The sequence below is a fragment of the Oreochromis niloticus genome, linkage group LG8, assembly GCF_001858045.2.
Source record: "Oreochromis niloticus isolate F11D_XX linkage group LG8, O_niloticus_UMD_NMBU, whole genome shotgun sequence".
NCBI classification, from domain to species: domain Eukaryota; kingdom Metazoa; phylum Chordata; class Actinopteri; order Cichliformes; family Cichlidae; genus Oreochromis; species Oreochromis niloticus.
The window spans coordinates 12254379-12267214 of NC_031973.2; the positions used below are offsets into that span (position 1 = coordinate 12254379).

General features: G+C 39.3%; 1 protein-coding gene across 5 annotated transcripts in view; it reads left to right on the forward strand.

The window, feature by feature from the left end:
- pald1a (phosphatase domain containing paladin 1a) overlaps positions 1-12836 on the forward strand; it is a 59280-nt gene that overhangs the window by 18336 nt on the left and 28108 nt on the right. For all 5 annotated transcript variants that reach the window (XM_013269507.3, XM_013269508.3, XM_013269506.3 and 2 more), the window contains exons 14-18: positions 105-284; positions 425-622; positions 944-1084; positions 1177-1248; positions 9030-9170. In XM_013269507.3, coding sequence (XP_013124961.1) covers positions 105-284; positions 425-622; positions 944-1084; positions 1177-1248; positions 9030-9170 — 732 coding nt within the window. The remainder of the gene's footprint in view (positions 1-104; positions 285-424; positions 623-943; positions 1085-1176; positions 1249-9029; positions 9171-12836) is intronic.

Sequence of the window (12836 nt, forward strand, 5' to 3'; positions counted from 1 at the left end):
GACTCAGCAGAATGAGTCATGATTACTTCCCACTCGCCCACCTCAAGACGCTCACACTGGACTTCCAGCTTCTTGCCCTAATCGTCTTAACTTGCTGCGTGCAGGCTACTGGAGCTGTTTTGGCCCATCTGACGGATGAAAAGAGGAAGCACACCCACGTGCTATGGGTCAACCTACAGGAAGAGCTGGTGTTAGAAGGAAATGGCCAGATTTTTGCTGTGAGGGAGCCCACGTGTCTGGACCAACACATCTCTATCCCGTCATCTGACCCAGAGCTGCTAGAGGTGGAGAGAAAATTATTTTTTTCTGTCTTTTTAAATGTTTTTCATGGCTTTCATATTAGGTTGAATAATAAAGAATGTCCCAAGGATTTTAGTCTGTTCTTCAAAACAAGTGAAAACATTTCTGTATCCTCTTCCTTTAGAAACTGGAAACATCCCTAAAGGAGGAGATTCTGAAAGCGCAGAAGTGGCTGGAAGTGATCCTTGAGCAGGAGAAACAGATGAAGATGTTTAAAACTTGCCTGACTGTTCAGGAGATCTTCAACCAGCACAAAAGCTCTCACCAGGGCCTTGTCTGCAAACGCATCCCTCTGCCAGACTGCAGTGCACCCAGGGAGGAGGTAATGATGTGTCAGCCTGTGCGTGTAAACACGTGTGTGTACAAACACACGCGTCCTTTCAAACATGCAGTCTCAAGAGGCAGAAACAGCTTCTGGTTCATTTGATAGGTGTTTGGATTAAAGACAGCTGAGAATGATTAAGACTTTTGCTCCCTCTAGTGGTTAATAATCGTAGAACCAGAGCTTATTATGATTTCAATTTGTCAATACTGTTTATGTCTTATATTTAATATTTTTTTCATTTATTTCATGTGATATCAATACAAATCTGCATAAATAAAGACATATTGTGGTAATATTTGTATGTGTAATCATCCGCAGGACTTTGATAAGCTATTGGAGGGCATGAAGAGCTCCTTGGCTGAGGATTCCCACTCAGCCTTTGTTTTTAATTGCTCCAACGGCAAAGGCAGGACCACAACTGCTATGGTTGTCGCCGTTCTGACTCTCTGGCACTTTAATGTAAGATGAATATTTGAGTTGTCTGCATGTTTACTGGGAGCCACTCTGTATAAAACCACTTCAGCTAATGAAAACTTGACTTCCATCTGCAGGGTTTTCCTGAGTTTGCTGAAGATGAGATTGTGAGTGTTCCTGATGCTAAGTACACAAAAGGAGAATTTGAGGTATGTGCACTTTAAAAAACAGCATCTTCACCAGCTTGTAAATGCATAAAAACATCTTGAATTTTCCATTTCTTTGCATAATGAACATAAGTGTATTTGTTTTGTATGTATTTGTTTTGAAATTGGCTAATTTATTCACTCAAAACTGAGCTGTGATGAGGTGTTTGAGCTGGTATGCTGTGTTTAGTTGTAGCCATGCTTTAAGGCCAGTTAAAAAATACTCCACAAGTCTTGTGGTTTATTTAAATGTGACTTTGCAAACTTCAGAAGAAGAGATTTTCTCCTGGAAACTCTTCCAAACAAGCCATACTCGTTTCGAGTCATTTTCCAATTGTGTTGTCATGAACTATTTTTTTTTAATATGTTAACTGTGATCTACATAGTCTGCGATGTGCCTTTTGGGTCTGAGCAGTCTCTGAGTGGTCTGACCTTGGGGTGAATTTACTAGGATCTACTCTTACCTGATACATGTTCTGCTGTTGTGCTGAATTTACAAGATAATCAAATCTTGACAGTCAAATGCAACACTTGAATACTTGTTTAAACACAGGTTAATGAAGCTAGAACACCTGTAGGTGGGATGTTTTTGGTTGTGCATGCTACTAATGGAATTAAAATACACTGGGAAGTAACAGCTATCTATCCGGTTTTTAAGTGATGACGTATGAACCCTGCGTCCGGGTCCAAACTACAGCTCTGGTTTTTAACATGTTTTAATGCTTTGTATCTTGTTTTGTTTAATCTGAACAAGTCCATAAAAAAAGTCAGTGATGACTGACGGCTTCTCTCAGTTTTAAAACCCTACGAACCTATGCAGTGGTATATTAATGACTAACCACGAATTGTGGCTGGATTATCTCAGTTGTTCTCCTGACTGAAGTTTGGTCCGTTTACAGCATCCTGCATTTGTCCCTAACCATCAGGAAGCCTCACGTTAACTTTTATTGAGTGAAAAAAGTTAGCTTTTATCCTCCAGCTTCAGTGTGTTTATATCACGCTAACATAGCTGTGTAGCTAGCGATCACATAGCATATCATTATATACCAGCTAGCTAACTTCAGTAACCCTACAAAAAAAGTCACTGCTGTTTAGTTTTCTGTCTTTTTCAGAAATCCCTCAGTCACATCATGGTATATCATGTTTAGGTGGAAACTAGCGAACTAGCTTCCTGCTAACTTCTTAATAAATTCTGTTTCTCATGGATGCCGGGATGTTAAACTTAATTGTGACACCTGATAGAGCAGCCACACTGATCCAGCTGAAAGATGAAAGAATGAAATCAGTTTGTAACTCTCAGTGATGCGGCAGTGTTCATTTGACTTTGGGACCTGAAGCGGAGTTTGGACTGGTGTTCTGACAAACCATCCTATTTGGCAAACCGTCCTACCCGTAGGATAATTTTATGCTGGCTTATGACAAACCGTCCTACTTTCGCAAAACATCCTACTGTACGTAGTACGTAGTGTATGCACATTTCTGCTGTCACACAATAATTCCAGCATGAATTTAAATAGGTAGGACAGTTTGCCGTATGAGCTCGAAGAAGAGTATGCTTCTAGCTCATATTCTTAAAGGTAGGATGGTTTGCCACTTGTTTGTAGAAGCAGTCTGCATGCCAAGGTGCTTGAAGTTATACACCTGTCACCATGGAAGTGATTGGAACACCTGACTATATAAACTTTGACAATGAAATCACTCCATTAGACTTACAGCATATATTAACTGAATATATTTACAGATACATATAATACATATTTAAAGATAAAACAGTACACAAAGAGAAAGAAGGGGAAAACAAACCATATTTATAACAAATTATGCAGATTTTTTCACAAAAGTACTTGAACTTGCTGCTCTCATATTGAGCACATTCGAAATATTTAATACATTGCAACGGTTGCACAGCAGTCAGTGATTTCCCAAATTTTTGACACTGGTCACATTCCAGAATCTTTAAGGTAAAATATTTATGTAGTTCACGTAAATGTTCAACATTCTTAATTAAAAAAAATGACTTAATAACATATTCTCTAACGAACAGTCAATCTAGAAACAGTACTTTATATATGTGACTTCAAATCTCTGCCAGGGCTACAGGTTATTAATGTAATATAATTAATTAAATATATTTATTTATATTTTGCCAGTGTACAGGTGGTCTTTTAACTGCTATCAAAACAACGTTGCTTATTTTAAACACTATTTAACTACAATACAAACAGTTAATACATACTCATTTTTTAATTTCAACTGTCTTACTAAACCAGTAAGATCTGGAACACACTGCATTTAGCGTTTTGTGTATGCCAGCGTGTCCTCCAATTGGACATGAATAAAACTCATGAAAGATCCTCCTGGCATCGTCCTTGGTTTTTACTAGAGATACCGCTTTTTTATGTCCAATACCGATACCGATATCATAAGTTTGGATATCTGCCGATACAGACCGAATCCGATATAGTGTATTTTATAATCAATAAAACTGTTTGGTTTTTTTTAAATGTCTTGCTGCATTTTGTATAAGTTTATACTCCAGTTTTAAAAAACAAAACACTAAAGCTATTCTGTTATACCTTTATGCAAAACATACTCTGCATCCAAAATATTTCATAGTTCAGCAACACTGATCAATCTAATAAACTTAATGCTCTGATGATTCAGTAAGGACATCTCCTGATTTCATCTTCATGTTTCCCTCGCACCAAATATCCAAACCAATATCATGACCAGCAGCTTGTACGGCTGTGGCTCCAGCAAACATCAGCTGATACTAGAAAGTAATATTAAATAAATTCTAGCAACAGCTTATCAAGCTTAAACGTGCTGCTGTTGTTCATTCACTGTTTTCCTCTTTCTGGTGCAAAGTGGACGATAAAGAAACAAGAGAGATGGTACTTGCGACAGAAAAGCCGATCAGCTGATCATTGAACAGTTTCATGATTGAAGTAGCAACAGGAGAGGAAGGGGGAGAGAAGAAGAGGCAGCTGCGCAGCATAAAGGCAGAATAACTAGCTCTCTCGGAGATGAAATGTCGGTTTGGAAGCACGTAGCGGCTCCAAATCCTTCACCAGACTGCCGACAGGTCTAGCACACCACAGCCGCTCTATCACGTGACGCATACTGCTCCAACCTAAGGTCATGAGCTGGGTTATGCCATGTTGCAAGTTTTGTGAAAGTGCTTTTGTCATAGTTACATCACATTTTTTATTTTCCCCGATATCCGATCCAGTAATTTAGGTCAGGATCAGACCGATACTGATACTGTATATCGGATCGGTCCATTCCTAGTTTTTACTACTCTTCTGGTTCCAACAGAGAGTTCTCCATCTACATCAAAAACATTTACAAATGAATTTAACCAAATATATGAGTTGTTAGTATTAACAATAAATTTCTCACCATTTAGTCTGAATTTTGAGACCTATTGTCTGAGGTTTTGCCTCTGAGCCTTGTCATAGCCAGAAGGTTAGGGAGTCAGCAGAAATGAACGCGTAAATCTCTTCCCATTTCTTCTCCATATGTAAATAGACATTTTCTTTTGAGCTTCAGTATGTGCAGCAAACAATGCACATGATTTAACCTATTAAATAACAACATTAGCTAAACAGACTTAACATACCATACAGATATTAACGAATTAGAATATAATAGTCTTATCACTCAGCAAAAATGCACTGCAAACTTGCTAACTTTCTCGGTAACATCAAATTTGTCCAAGAATTTGACAGCAGACTTAACCAAAGCTGCAAATTCGACAGTTTTGTGCAAAAAGCAGATAAGGAATTCACTTTAAAATTAACAAACACTCACAATGGCTTAAAAAATCAAGTATCCACGTCAATAAAGTGCTAATACTTACCTATTTTCCAAATATGAAAACGGAGTAGCGTTAAATCACAGCTGGTGTTCAGAAAAACCATCCTACTTTGGAAAACCGTCCTACCGGTAGGATAATTTTACGGCCACGTCTGAGAAACTATCCTACTTTGGAAAACTGTCCTACCGGTAGGATAATTTTACGGCCACGTCTGACAAACCATCCTACTTTGGAAAGCCGTACTACCGGTAGGATAATTTTACGGCGATGTCTGAGAAATCATCCTACTTTGGCAAAACGTCCTACTGAAAGAAAGTCTATTTGTCAAAAGAGGTTAGATAATCTTCTTTTGTCTAAACTTGTTTTTTTTGTTGTTGCTATAGCTCTCGCAGTTTCTAGTTGGTCATTGTAATGCTTTTTGTAAATATCTCCTGCCCCCATGTGGCCATTTTAATCAATCACATTACCAGGTGCTCCAAACAATTCATGTATGCCATGCTGTCTGTTCACAAAGAGGTACTGCACACTCCTCTTTAGTTTTTTCTCTGCACCTGTGATTGAAATCTTTGGCCAAGCATAGCCAAAAGCCAAACCTTTTCTTCACTGGTCTGAATGGTGTCTGTGAATTGGACCCTCTGGCTGTTTTTCTTGATTCAGAGTTGTGACAAAGAATCAGTGGTTGGAACCTGCTGCCTTAGTCCATAGCATTGTAAACATGAACGCACAGAAAGAGGTGAAACTCGGCAGGCGCACAATACCACATGCCAATCACAGCAGCATGTCTGCCGGAGTTTCTGGGATACACTGGTTGGTCACCACGGAAACCTTGTCTGCCTCCAGTTTAGCCTCTGAAGAAGGGTGCTGCTATGTCTGTGAGGTCCAAAGCATTACGCAACGGACGAACTGGCATGGAGTTAGATAATCCTCTCCTGGTTTGATGTCTTGCTTGGTAATCCTCTGATCCTCTCCTCAGGTGTATGAAGCACCTTGAAAAACATTTACACTCAGCAGGCTTTTTTAAACAGTTCCCCAAAGCCCCTGTAAACTGAAACAGTGACTCTTTGTTTGTCTATCTGCAGGATTATGCAAAAACTACTATGCCAAATTTCATGAAAATTGATGGAGCTGTGTAGAAAAAGAGGCAAAAGAAGATCCTAAAATATTGCATTTAAAGTTGCAGAATAAGCTCTTTAAGTGTTCCTTCTGTTTATGTTTTTTGTATTGCTTTTTATCCCCACTTTTGTTGTTTCCCTTGTGTAAAGCATTTTGTAATTATGTCTTGAAAAACTGCTATACATAAGGTATTATTCATAGGTCTTTCTAAAAACGTGTGTAGGGCAAATGTTCAGAAAATAAATCCCATAAATTCCATTCCATCATTAATTCCATAAAAAAGCACTCTACACATCCAGTTCAGCACCAAAGGACATGAAGAAAAGGTTAGCATTGGGTAATTACTTATAAAGTAAAATCTGGAAGGAATTGCATTCAGAAGATGAACCTGGTATCAAAATGATGATACAGAGGAGACATTTCATATGCCATAACTTGCTTGGGCACCTTACTGATAAAACCCCACGAAAGTTTATCCAAAAAGCAACGTAACTGGTTGAGCCACCACTGGCAACAAGAACTGCTACAAGGTGTTTTTGATAATTGTCAATGAGCCTTTCACATTGCTGTGGAGGAATTTTAGCCCCCACTTCTTTGTAGAATTAATTTAATTCCACTTTGAAGGGTTTGAAGCTTAAAAAGCCTGTTTAAGGTCATCAGATCATGTTCGGCTACATAACCCGGGTGTGCTTGAGCTTTAGGGCACAAAGTGATAGCCAGACTTTGTCCTTCAGGATTTTCTGGTAGGGAGCACATTTAATGGTTCCATCAAATACAGCGAGTTGTCCAGGTCCTGAAGCAGCAATGGAGCACCAGATGATCACACCACCACCATGTTTGACTGTTGGTGTGATGTTCTTTTTATGAAAAGCTGTGTTCGTTTTATTCCCGATGTAATGATGTGACGCAGACGTTCCAAAAAGTTTAACATTTGTTCCAGCGGTTTTCTCCTTGGAACTCTCTCATGGATGCCATTTTTGGCCATTGTTGTTGAGCAAGTCTTAAGATCTTATTCTGGGTTCTTTTATGACCTCCTTGATGAGTCGTCGACGCACTCTTGGAGTAGTTTTGGTAGGGCAGCTGCTCGTGGGAAGGTTCGCCACTATTCCAAATGTTGTCCAAGTGTGGATAATGACTTATCATGGCTTTGTAACAGTTTCCAGGCTGATGTCATTGACTTCTCAGCTGTTCCCGCATGTCTTTAGATTGTGGCATGATGTGTTGCTTTGTGGGTTCTTTTAACCTACTCCACTTTATCAGACGTCATCTGTCTAAGTGATTTTTTGTTTCAACAGTTCTAGCTATAATCGGTTTTCCAAAAAAATATGATTGATCGCGATTAATTAATGATTTAACAAGAGACGTGTTTCACACGGTGCCAGGCAGGTTTAGTTAGCTTTCATCCTTAAGAAACATGAAATCGTCATTTAAATATTTCCATTTTTTATTTACTCAGGTTATCTTTGTCTTATATTAAAATAAGTTCCATGATGAAACATGAAACTGTAATTGTGACAAAAACTGAGAAATCAGGAAGGGGTACAGCTGTTTTTTCCAGGACCGTGTGTGATAAGCCATTGTATTTATGAAATATTAAGATAACTCAAAAGACTTTCTTAATAGGAAGGTAGAATTTTGCCTTAATTAAATTTACTAAATTACTGTAATTAAAATTAAATTTTTTAAACAAAAAGAAAAAACAACTAATTTTGAGGGATTTGATGGGAGTCACTATGGAGGGAGCCTTTAGTGATCCATCTAGATGCTAAAAAGCTATAATATTTTGTATCTTCACTATTGGAAGACCCATTAGTTGAACCCAAATATAACTCCAAATGAATGAAACCTCTAACTCAGCCGCATCATTTCATCAGGTAAAAAGTGAGACTGTGTCAGTATTAGCTAAAAGGCTTGTCCGAATCAACATGAGCTCAATAATCATCTTAAGGTTTTTCATCTTTGCATATTTTATGTAACAGGAATTAACTTAGCCTGTTGACCTAAAAGGACAGACAGGACTACTTTGCATTAAGCAAACAAACAATCGGCCTGTAGTTAATTAAAAGGCATGTTAGTTAATATGGGACTGATAAAAGGCCACCTCTTTTTGTGGTGTAAACTGGCACGCTTTGTGTATTTCGCCAATGACTCTGAATAGGACAAAAACTTTTCTCCCTATTTTTAACTTTGTATTCATCTTGATGTCGTTGTTAGTATATAAAAGTCACAGAGCGGCCACCAGCAAAGTTTAGTAAGATGGCTTTTAGCTGACCTGCTACACAGCGCTGCAGTTTTACATCATCCAAACATGGTGATGGAAGCATTCCATATTTCCACTAGGTCAACACACAAATCAGCATGCTGACATACATTCACAGCAATGTTTCATTTAGGTCAGGACTGACAGGCAGTGCTCTAAAAACTAAGCTGTGTGTTGCAAAAAGAGCTGTTAGTTTTCTTGCTGCTTAAAATAACAAGAAGACTAAAAGCTAGTCATAGTATTCGTTTAAATGCTTTTTTTATTGCAGTGAATATCAAACGCAAATGCAGAGTAAAACACAAAAATAACGTATTAAAGCACCAATCCCAGTTTTATTTGAATGAGTTAAACAACTTTCTACAATGTTGTTTAAAAAGAATCAAATCATAGAGAAACCCCCTAGACTGTGGGAGTTTCTACTCTAGTTGCAGTATCATGCTGATTCAATAAATAAAAAAAATCATTCATATCTGTCTTAGGCGGGTGTGGATTTAGCCAGGCTGGTTAAATATTTCAGTCTTATCATAACTTCAGTATCTGGGTTGGAAACATACTCTAAAACGAGGCTTTTTAATTTTTTCTTCTGTCTAGATTGTGATGCAGCTGGTGCGTCTGCTCCCTGATGGCCACAGGATGAAGCAGGAGGTGGACATGGCCCTGGACACTGTCAGCGAGACCATGACTCCCATGCACTACCATCTGAGAGAGATCATCATCTGCACTTACAGACAGGTACACCGCACTACTCTGTCCTAAAGACACAGGGCATCCATTTTTAGTGAAATAGATCCGAAACATTTTTTTTCTCTTAGGAGGCTAAAACAAATCTGTAAAAATGTCAATTTGTGTGCTGTATTTATTGTTGGTGCAGTTTTGCATGTGCTCCCATAGATGGCAGCACAAACTAGTTTTTATAGCTTCACCTTAAACCCCGCAGAGATGAATGAGAGGGATCCACTGTGCAACTCGGTGAACTTCCTTTCAGGTCTTAATGGAATTGAGTGGGACCAGAAAAGGCAGGAAATGACAATATTATGAGCTCTTTATCTCTTGATGAAGAGTAATGGTCCAATTGGTGTAAGGTTGCATATCCTGTGGCTCTAATCTGCTTTCATTGCTACTTGCATTGAATGCCTTTCAAGAAAAAAAAGACCCTTTAAAAACAGAAATAAGGAGAAAAAAAAACAATATGAAAGGTGTTCCATGCAAAATATAAAGAAGATAGAAGCAGTTTGTAAAAGAGGTTTCAGGGTCTGTCCTCATGCTGTGCTTTAGCTATTTGTAATGCAGTCAAATCATGGTGCCTTTGTGCACTGTCAGCTGTTCTCTTCATGCTGGGTGCACTCAGTCCTGTCTCCACATTTTCAATGGGCCTCGTTGTCCGATGAAATCTGTCTTTCACGTGTATTCTCTGCCTGCTTGTCACTCTGTGGTGTCAGGCTCAATGGGGGAAAAAAAGAGATTCCCTTCAGCTCACTTTATAATCATTTGGATAAATGCAATTGTATATTTGGATTGAACTTAGTAAAAGTGCTCATTGTAATTTAATTTGCAGTTTAAATTTGCGAGGTATTAAAACTTGAGAATAAAAAAAAAAAAAACAGGAATAAAAACAATGCATTCAGCATGTTTGTTAGCTCTCACGTATAAACACAGTTGGTTAGAAAACTCTATGTCATAACTGTAGCTGCTGATCATGCGGGCACACTGCTAAAAAGATGTCCCTCGGGGCAAGAAACTGCAGTCACATTTTAAATAAGGTCCCGTGTTAGCCAAACTTATTCAGAAGAAAAAACAACTGAACAAATGGCTGCAGGATTTATAGCCCTGCACTGAATACTAATACATCCTGCAGAGTAGTGGGCAACAGGGTTGCAGGTAAGGGTTTACTGAAATGAACCAAAGAGAAAAGACTTCAGAACTGACTAAGTGATTACAGTGATGGTCAGAGCTACATAAAAGAGTAAAGAGCAAATGGTATTTGCATTTCATGCACACTACATACAATTACAACCTTTTACGTTTTGTTATGCTTTGATTAGTGTACTGGTTTTAAGTTTTCTGCAGGTACTTTGGTATCATACGGTGTCATTGTCACAGGAGTAAATGATGGCCAGTCTGAATAAAGAACCAGAATGTTGTTAATCAGATTTATCCTGTAGAGCTGCCATAGTGGACCTCAGATTGGCACTGTGTTCCTGTTCCAGGGTTTTTCCTTCTGCCTGAACCAGCAGGCCAGGTGATAAACAGTGCCAGATGTGGCTAGAACTGGCAGGCAGCAGCAGACTAAAGAGGGGGGAGAGAAGGGGGGGACCCCCGTTCCCAAAACACACACACACACACACACATACACTCTCTCTATCCTCACCTCCCCCTCTCTTAAAGCACCCTCCTCTCCTTTTGACAGTGGTTGGAAAATATGTCTTTGATAGAGAAAAACTATATTTACACTGGGACACAAACCATTCACCAGCTCACAGAGGGGCCTGGGAAGAGGGGTAAGGAAGGTGGGTGGGGGCTTTGGGGGGAGCAAAGGCAAAGGGGATGTCTCTTCTCAAAGGGCCTGCAAAACTGCTTCTGCTGACCAGACTTGACCCCAGGTTGCAGATGCATTCTGCAACATCAGGGTCAGCGCACTCCAGAAGTTTCCCCCTCACTTCCTCTGTCTTCTTCTTCTCTTCTTACTTATCTCGTCTCGTCTCCTGCACAGAAATCAGCCGCTGTGGCCTTGCTTTTTGTTGTCAAGCTTAGTTTTTATTAGAAAATCACCTCCGGCAATCTGTGTACACTGGAGTATACTTCAGTGTTGTCCTGTGACTTTGTGGAGCTATTTGGATTTAGTGGGGCTTTTTTTTTTAACAATTTGTTTATCACTCAATAATCATTAATTTATATAGTCAAGATATAATTTCTGTCCACTCTCTGGCTCTGTTTGTTTGTTTGTCTGTTGCGGGCTGCATCGTGGTTATGTGCCTTATCTCCGAACCCCATTTCTGCCAACGGTTATATGTCTCAAGTTCATCAGTTAGCTCTTCAATGTCATGCTTTACCTTTCAGACCCAAGACTGTGGGTTGCATAGCTTTGTCTGATTTATAGGTCCAAGCAGCTTAAAAGAGTGACTTCACAGAAAATGTTATCACCAAGGATCACTAAACTCCACCCACTCCATCGAGATGGTATTAAAGGGAAAGAGGACTGAGTGGCAGAATTGGAGATTGTCCAAAAACCCAACCCCTAATCCATTTTGTTGGGTGAGAGTTTCATTGATTTTTTTTTTCCACACAGGTGGTGAGAAAACAGAGATGCACAGAACTAGAATGAATGAGTGGCGAATCAGGCTCCTTGTCTGTTCAAAGAAAGGCCCTCACGGTTTGGACGGGGCAATGGAAAAATATTTCTAGGGAGAGGAGATTGCTGTGAGGATTTTTTTTGAGGTAAGGTAGTGAATGTCTTTAGGAAAGAAGAAGGGGGAGTAACTGGCTAAATACTCCAAATTCGCAGAGGTTGAAGGGACCACCGCAGGGACTGACAGGAGGATTAATTTTTACTAAGAGCACAGGATTAGTAAGAAAGAAAGTGAAAAAACTAGTGAGCTGAGCAGTCCTGCTGTAAGGTTAAAGCAAAGATTCTTTGCTTTGGAGTTAATATTGTGCAAGTTTGCACTTCAACGTCACCTATCTCTTATACTCGTTTGACTCAAGGGTCTTTTGTGAACACATTTCTTCCCAATTAGGATTACCACTTGACAAAAGTGGGCCAATTACAAGGTGGTGTTTTAATGGCCAGGGAAAATATTGGCAGGAAAAGGAGCCCACCAGAGTGAGATGCTTAAAGAACTGAGAAGAAGCTTCTATTTAGATCCAGCGCGAGGTGGGAGGTCCGGAGGTTGTTTTTATTAATAACTTCCAGCCTGATTAATGACATATATTATTCAGCAGCGACTATCCACAAAATTACAGATGTGGTGACCTTATTGTGCAGACACTTATTCCAGAGACTGCAGAGTTGAGATATAGCTGTGTAAATGTGTGGAGATACACACTGAGGTAAATAATGCATGTTTGGGGAGTTTCTCAAGTTGTTTGATGAGTTATGTGCAGCTGCTGTCCTTCACTTGCTATTTAGAAGCTGATTTATTTTTAAAGGAGTTCCCACGGTTGTAAATAACTGCGCATTACAATCCTGTATATGTTTAAAGTGTTTATTAAAGTCTAGCTAGCAGCTAGGCCTGCATTCATCAGTAATTTGATTATAACCTCATATGTTACTGCCACTAGGGATTTATGCGCGTCGTTTATAAACTGAAGAGAGTAGACTGATTTTCACATATCCTTGCGAGTGGCAGCAAAGAGTTGGCTCAGTGATGACTTTAATGATCTTGTACGTGTCTCACTCCC